Source organism: Larus michahellis, chromosome 3 (assembly GCF_964199755.1).
Source record: "Larus michahellis chromosome 3, bLarMic1.1, whole genome shotgun sequence".
NCBI lineage: Eukaryota > Metazoa > Chordata > Aves > Charadriiformes > Laridae > Larus > Larus michahellis.
Genome location: NC_133898.1, coordinates 29267985 through 29287256, shown reverse-complemented (window position 1 = coordinate 29287256; position 19272 = coordinate 29267985). Strand labels below are relative to the sequence as shown.

The following is a 19272-nucleotide window of genomic DNA, read 5'->3' as shown; positions in this document are numbered from 1 at the left end:
CTTAACACGTGAAAGACGCACACCCGAGGCTGGGGGGGGGGGAAGCATCCCCCCCGCGCCCCGGCACTCCTGTGCGGAAGCCTCCCCGCGTGTAAAACTTTCCCCGGGTGGGGCACCGCGGAGCATCCCCCGCGGGGATGACTTTCCTAAAGTTTATCTTCACAGGCGCGCACACACACACACACACACACACACACACACACGCGGGGCGGCTTTTGTGCCCCCCCCCCCCCGCCTCGTCCCGTCCCCCCGTCCGTCCCGTCGGCGCTCCCGCCCCGTGGCCGTCCGTCCGTCCGTCCGTCCGTCCGTCCCCCACGCAGGTGCGCGGCCGCCACCACCTTCCCGCGGGGGCGGGGCAGTCCCTCCCCCCCCCCGCTCTCCCCTCTCCCCTCTCCCCGCTCCTGCCAAGTTCTCCCCGTTCCCCCCCGTCCGTCCCAAGGAGCCTCCCGATTGGGCGCCGGGCCGGGCTCACGTCACTCCGGAGCGTGACGTCTAGCCTTCCTGTTTCCTTCAGCTGTGTCTTAAAGTAAATCTTGTGGCGGTGCTGGAGCCATCGCTCGGCTCGGCCGGACCCAGCCCCAGCCCCAGCCCCAGCCCCAGCCCTGCCCCGCTCCGCGCTCCGCTCCGCGCCCCGCTCCGCTCCTCTCCGCCCCCGCGGCCCCGCCGCCGCCGTCGCTCGCCCGCCCGCCACTCGCCCGCCCGCCCGCGCCGCTCGCCCGCTCGCCCGCCCTCGCCCGATTATCATATTCATCAGCGGCGGGGGCTCTGCCGGCGGCGCGCGTGCTGCCCGCGCGTGGTGCCCGTGTGCGCGCGGGTGGGTGTGCGGGGCGCGTGCGGTGGGTGCGCGGCGCGTGTGCGTGTCCTCGCTCTCCGCCGGCAAAAAAAAAAAAAAAAAAAAGCCACCAAACACCTCGCCCAGAGGCTCCGTTTCGTCGCCTTTTGCACGGAGTAAGTACCCGCTCCGCGCCCCCGCCGTCCCTCCCCGCTTTTTTGGCCTTTTCGGGTCTTTTCTTTATTTTACTAATTTTTTTTTTAAATTTATTTATTTATTTTTTTAAATTCGCACTTGCTCGGGCTGCTTTAAATGGTCTGGGGCGGGGAAAATGAAACCCCCGGCAAAATGCTGTTCACCGTTATCGAACCTGTGCCGCTTTTTTTTTTTTTTCCAGGGGAGTTGGGGGGGGGGGGGCTGGGGGTGGGCGGTGGGAAAGGGGGCAAAATTGCACTGACTTTATTAGCTGAGTAGTTTTAATTCCCCGGTAGATAACGCGGTCAGGATTTGTGCGCGCCGCGCCCGATGGAGCGCTCACCGTAGCCTGCCCAGGGCTGGAGAGTAAGTGACCTGCTCGTTGTTAGGTGATCCTCCCCCCCCCCCCGCCCCTCCGCTTCCCCTTGGCTCTCTCGCTGCCACCTTTTGTGGACCGGTCTTTATTTTATTCCGTGGGTTGGAGGGCAGTTTTTGCGGGGACGGAAAACGCGGTCAGTATTTCGCTTCTTTTTTTGTTGTTCCCAGCTTCCTCCTCCTCCCCCCCCCGCGTCCCCGCCGAAGTTCCCCATCCCCTGCTTTAAACTCCTGCTCCGGTCCTCTGAGCCTCCTCTTTGTCTTGTTTATTATAGCTGCCTTTCTTTTTGTCTCTTCCAATTTGCTTGTCATTTGCATGTCGCTAGTTCTCCTTTTTAACCCAAACCGGGAAGGGCAGGGACTTTTTATTCTTATTCTTCTTATCCTTGCGATTACTTTATTATTTTTTTTTTTAATTTCCAAGGGTGGGACGAGCTGCGAATTGTGGAAATGTATAGAAAATGGGATTTGAGTGGTAGGTAGCGAGCACATGAGAAGAGATCAAATGCAAGTCGCGGGATAAGAGCCTTGATCTGGGAAAAGATTAGGATTATTGGTACTTTCTGTTTGTTTGGTTGTTGTTTGTTTTTTCTTGGGGGGGGGGACTTAATTTTTTTTCTTAGCCTTTGATGGAGCTCTTTCTTGGCTTTTTTCATTTTCTCTTTATCGGCTGAGTGACCCAGAGCACTTTGCCATGTGTTTAAGCGGAGTTAAAGCGCAGGAGGGAACGGTGCCGGGGGGGGCGTGGGGGCTGCGCGGAGGGGGCGCGCAAAGCTGTGTTTGGGGTGAGCGGCCCGGGATGGGGGGGGAGGGGGGGGCGCCGAAAATGCGGGGCCCGACAGGAGCGGGCGGCCCGTCGGGCAGCCCGGGGCACAGCTCCGCGGGGGCGGAGCGGGGCCGCCCCGGGGTCCGCGGTTCTTTGCGGAGGCGGAGGCGGGGGGGGAGAAGAAAGAAACTTGCGCGTATCCCCCGCGGTCGCTGTGCGGCGGGGCGGTGGCTGGAGGGGCAGGGCCGCCGGGGGCGCGGGCAGGTGCGCGGGGTGCGGACAGGTGCGCGCATGGGCGGGCGGCTGCGGAGCGGGGCGCGGGCGTGGGCCCGGTGCGGCCGGGCCGGGTGGCGGGGTCAGCCTCGGAAAGCAAATCGGTAACGGTATGTCTGCGGGGGGGGGGGGGGGGTGTCGGTGCGCCCGAAAGGCTCGACCGAGGTGGGATGGAGCCGTCGGGGGGGTCGGTGTCACTTACGTGTGCCCCGTCTGCGGAAAGAACGGATACGGGGGATGTTAACTTCTTATCTCTGACAAAGTCGGAGATGTCAGTCACGGCTGGCGGGGGAAGCGGCTGCAGACTAGAGGTGCCCTTGAATGTCGGGCAAAAGTTGCCAGGGCGAGGATTTGGAATCCCATTGGTTTCCCACTGGTCCCGAGTGCTGGCGGTGAACGCCGTGGCGTTTCTGGCTGCGTGGCGAGTGTCACCCCAAAACCCTCATCTGGGTCTGGGGACAGGTTGGGGGCACGTGGAAGCGCATCCGCACATCCATGGCTGTTGGTCGGTGGCGGAAAGGTCCGGTGTTGTCTAATGCAGGGTACAGAAATGCGTCTGTGTCACTACGAGGTGTAAAAGCTCAGATTATTTGTCACTTCCATCATCTGTAGAGGTTTGGCAGCACGAAGGATGAATTATACGGAGGCAGTTTCCTTACCCGTAGATTTGCATGTGGCACATACCCTTTATGTCGTCTTCTCGCAGTTTTTCTGCGAGTTGCCATCAATCACATAAAGTTTACGACCACTGCAGCTCGTTTTGCATTTATTTTATCTGCTTTTTGTCCAGAGCTTACCTTTAACAGCAATATCGCGTACTGTGAAATGTTTATTAATACTCAGGGGTAGACAGAGTATCAACATTTCATGAGTTGAACTGCGATAAAAAGTACAATGTATATACTTTTCGCTAACAGCTCCCTATTAAATTATTCTGTAAAGTATCGTGCATTCGCTGAATGGCACTGTCGGTATATACAGTTAACTTTCCTGCCAGTTGAACTCCGAGGCCTCTCAGTTTATATGACTTGTCTTTTTTATGATCGGTCGATAAATTAAGATAGTCGTAAGAATGGACACATTTTGAAATTGAAGTTTGATTTGATTCAGGGCAGAATTGTAAATACTGCAATTTGTAGTCACTAAATCATGATTTATTCTGTTTCAAAGTGCAGCCTAACTGCTAGATTAACTAATTCAAGAATTGTGATTTAATGACACCGTGTAGCATGGAAAAAAAATATCTTGGAAAACTTGGGCTGAGTTCGTAGTAGGAATCTTGTGAATGTTTCGGTATTGTCTCTGCACAGAGACCATGTGAGTTATTTTTCTTCACGATCAGTGAAATAACAAGGACCAAACTGGCCTGAGAGGAGGAAAATGTTTTCAATTTTATACCTTGAGCAGATTGATTTCCTTTTCCCGTTCAAAGAATCAGTTTCCTCAAGCAGTGCGAGGCACAGATACGTGATGGAGGGCCCTGCATCTCCCTAAAATAAAGGCCTGAACTAATGAGATCCCGAATCCCTCCTGTTAGCGAGCTCTGGCAATTCCCCCTGTAGTCGATGGGCATTGAGGATGTTTGGCATTCGCAGGAATTGCTGAGTACCGTGCTGGATTGGGCCCTGGCTGTCACTGGGTTCTTAAAACGAGGGTGGCTTTTTCCTTTAAGGCTGAAGAGCAGGTAGGGTAATTTTGAAGTAAGTCAGGCTCTAATTTTTACTTCTTGTGGAGAAATCCTAATAAAGTAGTTGCTGCTGCATAATTAGTTGCTCATCATTTCTGCCTTGTTTCAAATTCTGTGATTACATGTCACAGCTAAGGGAGCTGGATAACCCCTTCCCCCAAGAAAACTTGTGTCAGGGCTGTATGAAGAGGTAGTACTTTCTCATTAGTGGCCGTCGTGATTTTAGCGCTGAACAGATCTGTGGTGAATAGATGTCATCTGTTCTTCAGATTTTAGCTGCGGTTTTGTGCGTGAAATGCTGTTGACTGGAATAATTTTCATCCTGCGCTTCCTGGCTGATTCTGGCAAAGCCGTACCCCGTGTAGCGCTTTAGAGTGAAAGATCTAAATATTTCTATTAGCAGAAGCGTGTTAAATTTCTTGTGTGGTATTGGCATAATGGGCTGACGTGAAGCAGGCAGACGCTGGACCAAAGGAAGTAGACGGCTTGTGAAAAGATAGGAACAATTTCAGCTCTCTAAACTGGTATCTCCTTGAATTGATCCATGAATATTTGTCAAGTTTAGCACTTTGCTACTGTGTATTTAATGGCTGTTTAGTTTAGGCTGGGGTCCTTCAGACTGGCTGAGGAGGGTGAGTTTGAATTTACATCTCTTTTGCATCTTTTAGGTGTATGAATTAATCTGGGAGAAAATGATCCGCATCTTTGTAGATCAAGATGAGTTAACAAAATTGATTACAGAAATTGATTTATTTGTAATGAGTGCGGTTAAATACCTGACATTATATTCCTTTCTAAAGACCGCGCTGCCCAAAGGTTTGGTAACAGTAACTCTTGGATACCTAGAAATTAATCTGTTTCCAGTTGAAATGTCAATGCATATCAAATGGTTATGAAATAAACCCAAGCCTGTAGCTGCTGTGCTGTTTAGAGGTTATTCATAGCTACATTTTAATCCTATCTCCTTAAACAAAAGTTTTGAAAGTAAATTTGTAAATAAAATACTGCTAGCTACGTTTATGCGTGGACTTAGAAAGTGCTGAGGCCCTTGATATGATTTTTAATTACATGGGCATGGAAAATGTTCGGTTTCTGAGAAAGCCGCGTCCTGTGAGTTGAGGCTCGAGATGCGGAGGGTAAATTTAACATAAACTACACTTGGCATGCAAGGACTATCGAAAGTGACATGTAAAGCAAATTTAACCTCCACAAATTTAAAACTCTGTAACTCGGAAAGAAATGATGCTTCTGAAGATTTCTACACAGATCTTGACAACCTAAGCTATCTTTCTAACTATATATTTCTGGATAGCTGTACAGAGACATTAGATGTATGAAACAGAGTTTTGAGACAATGTGCACCCAAAGTACTGGTACTACTTAAAGGATACAAACTTCCTAATTATTTTTTTTTCCCTTGCAAGGGTTCCTTATTTGTCCAGTTCTAATCTAATCAGCCTCGAAGTCTGCCTGTCGTGGCTGGGATTTTGCATCCCGCTGTACGTGCCATTCCACTTCCCTTGAGGTGTGAATTGGTTTTGGTCCTCTGAGACCGAAATATTAACTGGCCATTCAATCCCTGCTCTGTTTTGTCAGGCTAAAGTGGAACCATTTCTCATATTTAAGCCGAAAGGCACGTAAGCCGTAAAGCTGGCAGTCTGTAGGCTCGGGATAACACCAGGGCAAATGGGAGACGTTGCTTAATACCCAGGTTAAGTGTATGATAACTCCGATGCTCTCAGCTTCCAGCGAGGGAAGGAGGGGGCATCGCTCCGGAGCACCTCCTGCCGCACATTTATGGTGGCAGGAATGGGCAGGCGAGCACCTACTGGTACGGGGGCTCGGGGAGAGGAAAATGGACACGGGAGGAAGGATGCGTGGCAATGACCTTCCAACCTGGCGCAGGACAGCCTATTTCCTGAGCTGCTGACTCAAGGGTACAGCGAGCCCTCCCCATGCGTGTCCTTGGTTGGGATTGGGCAAGAGAGAGGGAAGCAGTGGTCAGGCACCTCAAATTTGCTGGGAAATGTGCAAAACTTGAAACCTGACGTGAGTTTTTTGACGTGAGTCTGGGAACTTATTGCTGGATCTCAATCAAGCATAGCTTGACTACAGAAAAGGAAGGAAAAGCGTGAAGGTTTTCAGTGTTGGGGGTTTGGTTTTTTGTTTTTTTCCTATTGGCAAGTATTATCTTTACACAGAATGCCTTTAGAATATCCTATGTGCGGTAAGCAAGAGCTTTTTCAGCTATCTTGCAATTAGTTTATATCGCTTTCAAATGAACACCACCAGATTGAAAGGTCAACCTTGACCCTGGTTTATTCTGTGCCAGTTTTGCTGCTTAAAATCTCCGGTGGAGGTCACCCCTTTCCACCCCCTGAGAACTTTGCCGTTGATTTACAAAAACAACCCTTCTGAAATCCCAACTCCTCCAATTATTTTAGGGAAGACCTAGTTGTTTGAGCCTGATTCTGCCACCTGAAAAACTCCTTTTGCGTTAATGGAGAGAAAGCAGGAGACAGTCTTTTACAACACGTTCTGCCTAGCAGGGCCTGATCCGACCACTGGCACGTAACAGGATTTTGGTATCCCTGGACGCTGGGGGAGTTGCGTGCAGGGTGGGATGCTACCCAGTGCGCAGGTGGTAGAATTGGGCCCCTGCAACAGAATTCCTTGTTATTTTATTATTATCGTGAGGTATCCAAACTTCACTTGCTTAATGTGCTTCTTGATAAGGAATGATCTCTGAAGGCAGTGTCCTGATAACAGTGTAAGGCTCTGGATTTCCCATCTGAATTCATGACTTTTTTTTTTTTATTTTTATCATTCTTCGCTTTCCTGTATGCAAGGAGCCAGTAATGTAAACAAATATCACGTCCCTTGCATAACTGTCTCTGACACCGAACCTCTGAAAATCCTTTTAGTACATCCAGAATATGTGGGCAAAGGCTGCAGAATAAACATAATGTTTCTAAGTATTAAAAGCCTTTTTTTTTTTCCATCCTGGTTGCAAACTAAGCATTGACTACTGTCTTGATTTTACAGATTATTTCATGCTGAAATTATGCCTATTTGCATGGATAGTCATTCTTTAAAACTAGCCACAGATGCAGTCCTAGGGAGCACGTAGATGTTTTTACAGGTGAACCGAAAGAGATGGGAGCAATTCCAAAAAGTCTGCGTGCTGCCTTTGGCAATATACCCTGTTATTGTGAAGATTGTGCTCTGTTAAGCAAATGTAAAGTTTAATATTAGATAAGCCTCGCATGAAAAATATTTTAATTTTCCTCAGTGTTAAATTTTAAGAAACAGGAAAGAGCGACTAGTGCTTTATGTGCAATGTGAGTTTAGCATCACTAGTTAATAAGTCACAAATTATGTCAAGAGCCTTTTACAAAATGCAAGGAAGTGTGTTATCTTTTTATGCTGTGTTCCTGGGAAACAATGAGAGTTCATATAAAGAGAAGGTATCTTCCTTTCTCACGCAGCTGATTGGTGTTATTTCTTTCATCTTTCCATATTTTTTCTCATCTTTTCTGCATGTCACAGGAAATAAGATTCTGTGTATTCAAAATATTACATGTAAGAAGGGCTTTGCTGGGCATTCGAGATATTGTTCTTGGAGATTTTTCTAAAGCAGAGAGATGTGACACTGAACATGCCTCGTTTCTGCTATGCAAAAAATTTAACGTCGTGTATTTTAGTGTAGGAAATGCACAATCTTCAGCTTTTGGTAGTGGGGCTTGCTTGGCGAATATAAGTTAAGAAAAGGCAGGGAATGTATGGGGAATTCAAAACACCGTCGTGGCTAGTCACTGGTACATAGGAGGCTGTGTTAACGAAGTACATTTTGGCCTTTATTTGATCACATCTCTGTAAATATTATAATCCCGACCATAAAATATTTTAATGCATTTTTGCTTTGCTGAATAAATGTTTCCCTAATGATTTAAGAGAGAGTTGATTTTTTTTCCCCAAATGCGTCTATGATTTCTTTGCCTTTCACATACACATATACTATCCTACCTACAATTAAGCGAAAGTTGTTGTTTTGACCTTTGAATGTTTATTTACCAGTTTTATCTCTCTTTAAAAAGCAAAACTACAGTTACGGTTTTTACATCGCAATTGAATTTTTTTAATCCAAATTTTATACAATTTCTTGTTTTAACAATAAATCTTAAATAAGGAGTACTTTCATCTTCTTTTGTAACATGTATCTCAATGCCCTAAATTTAATCAATTGGTTGTCAGAGGCTGTGTTCTTCTAATCTACTCTTTCTTCTGAAGATAAACAGTATCATTTTAGGCATTTGTGCAAGAGAATCATATTACTGGTGCTTAAGCAGTTTTTGCTTTTTTAAATCTTAATCCATCTTAAACCAGTGGAGCAGAAATATTTAAAAATGTTTCATTTCAAGCAGAGTGCATAATAAATTGCAATAATTGTAATGTGCCATAAATCCCAGAGCCTATGCATTTTGCATTTTATTCAGGATTGAGGTCAGGAAATTTGGAGAAATTTAAAGAAAATGATTCATCAGTCCTTTTGTTCTGTTGGCCAGGGTCCCAGGATTCTTGAGCTGAGCCCAGCTGACAAGCTTTTGAAGATGGCACAATAACAGTCCAGTGATGCCTGACCATGACAGCACAGCCCTCTTAAGCAGGCAAACCAAGAGAAGAAGAGTTGACATTGGAGTGAAAAGGACGGTAGGGACAGCATCTGCATTTTTTGCAAAGGCAAGAGCAACGTTTTTTAGTGCCATGAATCCCCAAGGTTCAGAGCAGGATGTCGAGTATTCAGTGGTGCAGCATGCAGATGGGGAAAAGTCAAATGTACTCCGCAAGCTGCTGAAGAGGGCGAACTCATATGAAGATGCCATGATGCCTTTTCCAGGAGCAACCATAATTTCCCAGCTGTTGAAAAATAACATGAACAAAAATGGTGGCACGGAGCCCAGTTTCCAAGCCAGCGGTCTCTCTAGTACAGGCTCAGAAGTACATCAGGAGGATGTATGCAGCAACTCTTCAAGAGACAGCCCCCAAGAGTGTCTTTCCCCTTTTGGCAGGCCGACTATGAGCCAGTTTGATGTGGATCGGTTATGCGACGAGCACCTGAGAGCTAAACGCGCCCGGGTTGAGAATATAATTCGGGGTATGAGCCATTCCCCTAGCGTGGCATTAAGGGGCAATGAAAACGAAAGAGAAATAGCTCCGCAGTCTGTGAGTCCCCGAGAAAGTTACAGAGAAAACAAACGCAAGCAAAAGCTGCCGCAACAGCAGCAGCAGAGTTTCCAGCAGCTGGTTTCGGCGAGGAAAGAGCAGAAGCGAGAGGAGCGCAGACAGCTGAAGCAGCAGCTGGAGGACATGCAGAAGCAGCTGCGCCAGCTGCAGGAGAAGTTCTACCAGATCTATGACAGCACCGACTCCGAAAATGATGAAGATGGCAACCTGTCTGAAGACAGCATGCGCTCCGAAACCATGGATGCGAGGGGCGGCGACTCCGTCGGCAGGTCGGACAACGAGATGTGTGAGCTGGACCCGGGGCAGTTCATCGACCGGGCGCGAGCCCTCATCCGGGAGCAGGAGATCGTGGAGAACAAGCCGAAAAGAGAAGGTCCCAAGGAGAAGGAGCAAGGGCCAAACGCCTTCCACCCTGAAGGCAAACATTTGGCTGAGACGCTGAAGCAGGAGCTCAACACCGCCATGTCGCAAGTTGTGGACACGGTGGTCAAGGTTTTCTCGTCCAAGCCCTCCCGCCAGCTTCCTCAGGTCTTCCCGCCTCTCCAGATCCCGCAGGCGAGGTTCGCCGTCAATGGGGAGAACCACAACTTCCACACGGCCAACCAGCGCCTCCAGTGCTTCGGGGACGTCATCATTCCCAACCCCCTCGACACCTTCGGCAGCGTCCCCATGCCCGGCGCCACCGACCAAACCGAGGCGCTGCCCCTTGTCGTCCGCAAAAACTCCTCCGACCAATCCGCCTCGGCCCCGCCGGCCGGCGGCCATCACGCCTCCCTGCACCAGTCCCCGCTCTCGGCCACTGCCGGCTTCTCCACCTCCTCTTTCCGCCACCCCTTCCCTCTGCCCCTCATGGCCTACCCCTTCCAGAGCCCCCTGGGCGCCCCGTCGGCCTCCTTCCCAGGGAAAGATCGCGCCTCCCCCGAATCCCTCGACCTGACCCGGGAGACCACCAGCCTGAGGACCAAGATGTCGTCGCACCACATGAACCACCACCCCTGCTCGCCGGCCCACCCCCCCAGCGCTGCCGAGGGCCTCTCCTTGTCCCTCATAAAATCCGAGTGTGGCGACCTGCAAGACATGTCCGAAATCTCGCCCTACTCGGGAAGTGCAATATCCTTTTTGAAACATGAGCAATAACTCGGTGGTGGCCAGCGGGAGAGGACGAGAGGCCGTGCCCACACCCCGGGGCTTCCCCCAGGGGCTGCAGGAGCGGGGCAGTCATGGGGGAGCGGGTGGGGGGCTTGGAGAGGCCAAATAAAACACCGGGTGTTGGCTGGTGGCACTCCTTCAGCAACAGCGTTCACGTAAAAGAGCCACCCGCCCTCCCCAAGCCTTTTAGACCATCCCGTGGGGTCAGAAACTGAGCCAAGCCCACAGCCCAGGTGCTGGTGGGTTTCCCGGGGGCCGGTGGCTCCTTCCGCAGGCAGGGAGGTGATGGAGGGGGCATCGCCCTCGGCCAAAAACCTTTCAAGCCGCGGCTGCCTCCTTTCCCTCCCCTGCCAGGCCAACACGCGACCTGCGTTAATGGTGTCATGGCTGGGGCTCGCAGGGAGCCACGGTGCGGTCATCGTGAGCCTTCAGCTCTCAAGCCCGTAAGGGAAACGAAGCACAAAAGACACAGGTACTGATATATTCAGGCTGCATCAAGTTCTTTCCCCCACCCAGAGGTCTGTTCCTCAGCCCTTGTGCAGCTGCCTGCTATGCATGATTAACCTCTGTTCAGCCATACACAGAAATCTTTTGTCCTAACATACACAAAGCAAATTATTTTGGAAAGCTAGAGAGAACAATTAAATATAAAACTTCAGCTGTATTAAATTTACAGGACACTTCCCCTGCTTAAAAAAAAAAAAAAAAGATAATAATAAAATCTCTCTTTTTAGCTCAATAGCAGGCTTTAGTTAGGGGAAAAAAATACATCTCTGCCTTTATTTAGGCATATCCAGACATAGTAATGATCTTTCTTTTTTCCTGGAAACTAGTACTAGATTTATTATTTTTTCTTTTTTAGCAATAACACCTCCCACTCCTTGCATCTTTTCCCCTAATGTGCTTTTTGGTCAAAAGATTTTCCTTCCAAGTACAGTCGTATTAAAAGTGAATAAAATACCATGTTTGCCCGATGCTAAAATTGAGGATTTTGAATGAAGGGTAGATCGACATTTTATCCCAGCTCCAAGAGCCCAGCAGCAGGCAACAGCACAAGTACAGAGCCTTAGATGCAGCTAATTTCGTTCCTCAGCTGATGAAAGTAATAGCGACTGAATAACTCTGTCCCTCTGCTGAGGAACTTGTCCCCTTTCCAGGGTGAAGGCAGATGCACGAGGCTGCGCCCCATCACTGGGTATCTTCTAGGCGATTAATAACTCTGGTGGTGGTTTCAGATAAATTTAATCACATTTCATGTAGACGTGTTAAATCCTCAGGAGGGTGCTGGCAGGGCTCAAGACCTGCTGGTTACCTGGACTTCCCATCCCTCCCATGGCAGTGGGCACCACTGGGATGAAGGCAGGAGCTGCAGATCCAGAGCCCATCACCACCAGGCTTTGGTCTAACTTAGGTCAAGTCTGAGTCAAGAATTGCTGCTGTCTGACCTGTATGAATAGTCCCAGTTCTACAGGGGGAAGGGTTCCCAGTTTGAAAGCACCTTCCGTAGCTGTTGGTGTTTGAAAGAGCCAACTGGTAGCAGACATGACCTCTGAGGGACCTCTGTGCCGAAAGAGGATCTCTCTGCTGCATCGGTAGCAGGGAAATCTTTAGCTTGTCATGTAAGTTGTATGGCAAAACGGAGGAGTTGGTCTAACGCCAGCATCACTCGCAGTAACTGCCAGTTACTTTTGGAGATCTAAAATGAAAATCTTTCTTGCATATTGAAATGCAAGCTGCGATGCTCGGAAAGCAGTCCTGAGGTCAACAGGAGTGGCAGCCGAGGGCAAGACTCAGGCCAGACCAATTAAGTAATTTTTACCAAACAGTACAGCGGCATACTAATTGTTTTTGTATAAAAGTAGTTCTATCCTGGGAGAGGAGCGATCAGAGATGAAAAATGCGAAGTGTGTGAACTAGGAGTAGTTCTAGGGCTGCACGTGATCCTCTTCAGCCGTGGAGCATCTCTCCCTCACCCCTGCCGTTTCTCCCCCTTTCTCCTGCTCCTTCTCGGTCACTAATGGAGCTTGTTGCTTCTGCCAAAACAGGGTGTGAGAGTCCCCTGCCACTGCGAGGCTTAGCCGGGGGAAACGCCGGGTGCTAGAGTGATTCCCTTCCTCCTCCCTTGCCCCCCGGAAGCACTCTGACTTTCCCACCTAGATGCTTTTGCAGGCCGGAGTTTGATCTGGGCTTAGATACAGACCTGTTGGCAAAAAAGGGATTTATTAAACAGCGCTTCTACCGAATGTGTACCCTGGTATGTGGCTCAGCTGTGGGGATGTATGTTTTTTCTAGCAGCGGCTCATTTTGTCCAGGTAGCTTACAGTTTCCAGGGCAAGGCGCAGTAAGGATCTTGGTTTGTTTGTGGTCGATTCTGTTGCGGCGCTTTTATTTTACATGGTTGAATGTGCACATATAGGGAATATATTTCTTGAGAGAAGCAGATCTTTCTTCCCTGCAGAAAGCAACATCTGTTTTCCTGGACAATGCAGCCAGGATGAGAACATAAGACTAGCAGATACAGCCAAGTTCAGGTTTTAGTAGTAAGCTAAAACACTGAACTAGCCTGGTTTTTGGTTTTTTTGGGTTTTGTTCGTTCTTTTTTAACCAACGCCTGTAAAATGTATCTGACCGTTCTTTGCTGAATTGCAGAAGGAAATGGTTAATGTTTGCGTATGTCGCTAAACAAGATAAGATGCACCTGCAGCATGAATTCCCATCTTGGTCATGAATGCAGCCTGTATCTTTGCAAGCTAATCTGTTTAATCAAATATTAAGTTTTATTCAAATTCCAAAAGAAACAGACAGCGAATTGTTTTTCTGCATGGTCTTCCTTTGTCATGCATCCTCTTTGCATCTCAAGAAAAATAGCCTTGTTCAGTCCCAAAGCATTTGCATAGACCAAAATTGAAGCACAACAGTAGTTTGTGTGCTGTTAAGACATCTGTAAAGGTGAAGAAGTTTAGCATGCTCTCCCTGGCAGAAGGGCTTTAAAACATTAGTGAAACTTTCTACAATTTTATTTATTTTTAAACAGAATTCCAATCCAACTGGAATGAGTTTCACAGTCCCAATATGTGAAAGCTATAATTAGTGAATTACGACATTTTGAAATGAGGAGTTATTACATCTGACTAGAATTAAACTAATTAAACTTTTTAAAAAAATGAGCGATTGTACAGCAAACTGGATAACTCCGTGCTGTTGATAAAACCTGGGCGATGAACAAATACTTTCCAGCCAGCCCGATCTTTGGAGGGTCTTGAAGATGCTCTGAGATACAGCTCTTTGGAGCTTTGCTGATTAAAAGCACCAGAGGTGTAACTTAAGGAGCAGCTTGGCTTTGCTAGTGTAGATTTTTTACCTGATACAGCCTATTCTTACCTCTTTTCCTTCAGCTCAATACCTGTGTGGGCTAGAAAAGCCTGTTAGAGCATTTGTGTGAGCTCAGGCTGAGAGTAACAGGAGTGAAAGATCATCTCTGCCGAAAAATGTTTTTGCAAAAGGAGAGCGTTACCTGGGAGGATTGAAGTGCAAATGAGTCAAATGCTGTGCAATGCCACCCCTGTGCCTCTCTGGTTAAAACACACGGGAGTGTGAATGCGTTTCATGCCCAGTCTTTCCCTCCCTATTTCTCAGCGTCTTGCCTTTTTGCTGCTGCGTGAGGTGAGGCTGCGCTGTACTGTGTAAACGCACGACGCCGAGACTCTCAGGTTGTTTGAACACCGCTTTAGGTTCAGCTGCAGTACACTGTTCCTCTGATCTTTTATGTTCCTGAGCAGATGTCTTTCATTAATTTATGGATTTATCATCTTTTCTTTCGCTCCTTTTTTTTTCCTTCTTCTTTTTTTTTTTTTTTTTTTTTTTACACCTGGCAGCTGGCTCAAGTTTCAGCAGTTATTGTCTATTTTGCATTACCCATAGAATTGAATGTCATCTGTCTTCACAAAGCTATAGCTAAGAGAATTGAGGCAAGCCACACGAGCTGCTGGGACAGAGCTTGTTTGCGTTCCATTCGGCACCCCTCCTCCCTTTACCTCCTTAATATTTATTTGTGCTCGTTTTCTTTCCTGGCCTTGAATGGGGCTTAGCTCGTGTTCGGTACAGCTGTATGTTTACTGAATCTATTTCATCATGAGTCATTGTGCGTGTGTAAGTATCCTGGAAACAGCTAGTGCTTTCTTGGAAGAACAGTTGCTTTTCAGCCCAAGCACTTAAAAAGGAAATTAAGCAATTGGTCAGTTCAGGGTTTTTTTTTCTGAAATAGCAATGGGTTATCTAATTCTTAGCTCTTAAGTCTGTCAGTAACTATTTTTTGCTAGATTATTACAGATCATATCTTTTATCACAGTAAAGCGTTAACCTCAGGATCAAGATATACAGATTCGTTGCATATTTGATATCGCTTTAAGGCTGCCAAGTGCTTAAGAACAAGTATAATTTTAATAAAAAATGGATTTCTGGGAATTTGAGTCTCAGAACATCTTTTAATACATGTTTCATTCAATATCAATATCCTCTGGCATTAGAGCACAAAATATTTAAAAATCCTAAATGCAGAAGGAATCCAAATGCTTAGACAACTGTCTAATATGCTTAAATCCGGCAAATATGAGAGCTTTTTTTGAAAGTTTAAGTCCGTCTTTGAGCTGGCACTGAAAGAGAATGTACGCCAAACCTGATATTAACACGTTGTCGGCATCAGAGAAATTGCAAATTAAGGAGATTTAGGATTATTTTTTTCCTTTTACTTATTGGAGCACCCCTTTGGACCCCCACTCTCCCGAAAGGATCACATAACAAAATGGATTTCTGGCGTAGAAGTTTTGATTTGTCTAAAACTCTTATCACTAAGCAATAGGTGACAGCTTGCTACTATTATTTCACTTACGTATTTTGACAGATGGCACTGCAGAGTGTAATGCTCTTTTAGACTTCTCTATCACTCTAATGGAGGTAACTGGAGGTTCTTTCAACTCTTCTCTTGGCACAAGAAGTATGTCAGTCATAAATTATCTTCTTTGTAATCATTAAGCATCTAAAACAAAATGCAAGTTCAGCTGAGCCGTTTTCCATGTACTTCCAGATAATAAGAGGTTTTTAAACTAATATTGTCAATGACTTTTTTTTTTTTTAATGGTGCATTTTTTCCAAACTAAAAATGAACCTTATGACTGAAATAAAGGGAGAGGGTTTCAGCAGATTTCCTAAATTAAAGAAAAAGGAATTCTGCTGAAAAAAGCCTAGCTAATCAACAGTAGCCTGCTGATAAAAATTAGTCTGGGTTTCCCGTCTCAAGGCCTGGAATGAGATGTTCCGTGCTGACGCGTGCCCGGCCGTAAGGTGGAAGAGGCACCTTGGCAGCAGCGCATCTGTCAACTTGGTTGACCTCCCCCCCACCGTAAGGTATGAACCGAGTGAAATTTTCAACAATTGTGTTCAGGAGAAACAGTCCTTAGAGAAGCTTCTGGGAAGAACCCTTAATTGACCTTGTGGGGGCCACATTGATTTTCTCCACGTGCATCTTCATTTCTGATAAATTATAAAGCCATTAATTTGCTGAGGAAATGGCAGGGCCAGCCTGCGGCACAGATGTGACCAGAGCCGTCCTAGCACGCAGTACACAAAAGAGAGCCAAGAAGCTGGGAGAAAAATCAGCAAGCCGAGATTGTTATGGTTAGCTTCACATTCCCTTGGGAACTCTTTTAGTTGCTTCTGTTTACAGATCTAAAAGGTAATGATGTTTCCAGGATAAATAGGCTGCCTTATAGGGTAAGTGGCCATTTATTGATCTGCTAGCCCACATTTATTGATTGGTTAGCCCCAAATACAGCTCTGTTCTCTGAGGAGTTAACTGTGTAAATCAGGAGGCGACAAGTTTGGGGGGGGGGGTGGGTATTGAGCGGCAGAGGGGCTCTGCCTGCTACAAATTTCGCTTTGATTTGCAAGGCAGCCACTGGAGCAAAGCACCAGCAGGATTAGAGAGAGTTACTCAAGATGTTAAAATTTATCGACACGAGTGAAACAGGGGAAACGTACCGCCTGTAGAAAACATTGCTCAAAATGATAAAGCGCCTCCGATTGTCTCAATGTGCCGTAGCTTTCTTTTGTGCAAGTGGCACGAGCCTGAGAGAAGCAGAAACTTTAGCTGGAATTGCAAAGGAGAGGGAGAAAAAGCTTCCGATAAGTTTTCCGCGGCACATGCTTCGTGCATTTGTTTCCTTAGCAACAAGTGAACATACATATGGTACACAAGCCGTAAACTTGCAAGATTCCCAAGACCCAGCACCAAAACTGATAGGAAAGGCAGGGTTTAAGTTACACGGCCTCGCATCCCTCGTTTAGCTGTTTTACAGAAAACTACAGCGCAGCAATTTAGATGTTAATATTTTCTCCCGTAGTCTGGGGAACTGTAGAGAGTTTAAGGGGGCACTTTGCTAGCTCTGTACCTTCAGAAACAGCTTTCTCAAGAACAGCATTTTCCTTTACTAATTCAATCCTACATGCAGGAAGGCTTGTCACCAAATCACTTGAAAAAGGCCAAGCTCATGTTCTTTTACACCCGGTACCCAAGTTCCAATATGCTGAAAACCTACTTCTCAGACGTAAAGGTAAGAAAATCTCTTTCCCCTCCCCCTCTCCTTGCTGCATGCTATATTTGCTCATGAAATGGTATCATGTTATCATATTAGAGATTAATAATATTTCTGGGTACACAAAGGTTGCGGCTGACATTATTCACCTGTTCTTCCTGTTGAGGTGTACCCTGCTCGTGCCTAGATGGGGACAGGGGATGTTTTAAAATTTAAAATAAAAAAATCACTGAAATTTTAGAGCAAAGTAAGAATCATTATTGCCGTAAACGAAACAGTTTCCATTATACATATCCTGTTAAAAAAGGAGATTTTGGTGGTGGTAGAAATGTACTTCCAAGAACATTTTGGAGCAGTTCTGAAGTGCTCCCTTATTGTTTCATTTCGGTTGGTTTCCTCATATTTGTGCTTACATAAGCAGAGTGTAGAATCCCTTTCTTTCTGTCAAAAAGAAACAGTACATTGAAATTCTCCATGCAGAAGCTGCTTAAAAACAAAAGTGATGATTGTCTCTTATTTACAACTTAATTTGTTGTTGATGCAGAGTACACTGAGCATAAGGAGGATGAATAAAGTGACAGATTCAGGCCACATTATTCAAATGAGGATATGAAAGCTGTCGACATACAGCTGCATCCTCCCTCATTCTACAGAATATTAGGACCTCCTGATTTTTTTTCTAAAAGTAATTGTTCCTTCACATCAACTTGATTTTGTGTTAATCATCTAAGTTTTTTTTTTAAAAAACATAGATTGGGTTTTAATGATTATAATGGCATACATGGTGTCATTATCTAAGTAACTTTATAAACATTACATTAGCTTAAATTAGTTTGTTACATTCCCCCCTCCCGAACAAATTACAGAAATCCTTCTTTTAATCACTTCTGGGTTATGGGTTTTTGCGGTCTTAGCGGAAGATTATCCCACAGGTTTGTGAACTTGGCCCAGTTTCTGCTGATCAGTTTTCTGGTCAAGTTTCTTGGCAGTTTTTCCCTTTATTTTTTTCATTTAACATCGCATGCGCTCGCACATCTCAGTACGCTTCTGCCCCTCGCAGCCGTGCCCTTGGAGGTTCCTCTTATTCAATGCCGTGTGCTGAGCGGATGGTGACAACATTTATAAAAAGCGGGGCGGGGGGGGGAAGCAATACAGGCACTTCCTAGGCTAAATGGCCGGTCAAGAATCATTAAACACACAAAAAAAGCCACGCATGGCGCAGCGGGCCAAGTGGAGGGTTTGCTCTCAGAGTGGATCCACCTGGAATGGGAGAATCGGAGGGAGCGTTCCAGGCGATACCACTCCGATGAGCCGCCGCAGCCAGATGTAAGGGCTGGCAGCGCCGCTCGGCAGGGTCCTGCTCTGCTGCCACCCCGCGCCGTCGCCCCTAGGTGTTGGCACGGCCAGGTACACCCAGGGGTGTATCTGGGTTTTTTCTCCCTGGCATTGCTGCTTTTTTTCCCTCTTTTCAAAAATATATTTCCTTGCGTGTTTGCACGCACACACTGACTTTTGTCTTCTGACAAAGTTGTGTAATAGGCAGAAATTTGCTTTTGTGCCACCCTACATTTATACAGCGCCAGGAGAAACCCAAACCACCTGTGTGGGATGGGGTCATTCGCCCAAAAGCCCTGGGGACACGTGACAGGCACGCAGGGTCAGCAGCACCACAGAAGCAGGGGTGCAAATACTAGATAATTTTGTGTTTTCTTGGGCTTTTCCTTACCTCTAAATGCTTTGAAGTGCTTTGCATGTGTTTGCAATTTCTCGGGCCAAACGATGCTCCCCCTTTTGCCCACGTGCAGCCCCATTAGCTTCACCACTCCTACTTACGGAAGCAAAAGAACATAATTTGGCTTAAATGGAGCCAGAATGTCCTTGTGGTTTAAGCAGGTGTCCCCTACCAGTACCGATGGGGACTGCTGCTTGCCACTGGAACACTCTCATCCATGAGCTGAAAACACATATGTAAATAGGTACCCTAATGAGACGTTTCCATGTGCTGCGCTGGCCAAATGTTTGGCTCTGAAGATCGTGGCGATATTAATAAAGATGTGTGCGTAACATGTAATATTTGAAGCGATTGTATTTAATTTCATTACTAACTGCCCTTAAAAATGAAAAGAAACTGTATTAACACGGTGATTTATTTCAGAAATTTAAATAGGAAAATAAAGCTTGGGAACAATTTGAATATCAGGGCCAGGCCCTCAGGGAAAGT

The 19272-nt window shown here is 46.6% G+C and overlaps 1 protein-coding gene across 2 annotated transcripts in view; it reads left to right on the top strand.

Annotated features, from left to right (window-relative positions):
• Positions 1–517: 517 nt before the first annotated feature.
• The window catches only part of PROX1 (prospero homeobox 1), a 50049-nt gene continuing 31294 nt past the window's right edge, over positions 518–19272 (top strand). The window contains exons 1-4 of one of the 2 annotated variants that reach the window (XM_074579454.1): positions 518–948; positions 1264–1333; positions 8634–10422; positions 16962–17069. In XM_074579454.1, coding sequence (XP_074435555.1) covers positions 8701–10422; positions 16962–17069 — 1830 coding nt within the window. In that variant the 5' untranslated portion in view covers positions 518–948; positions 1264–1333; positions 8634–8700. Of the gene's footprint in view, positions 949–1263; positions 1334–1418; positions 1480–8633; positions 10423–16961; positions 17070–19272 lie in introns of those variants that run through there. The other variant, XM_074579455.1, reaches the window with a different exon arrangement.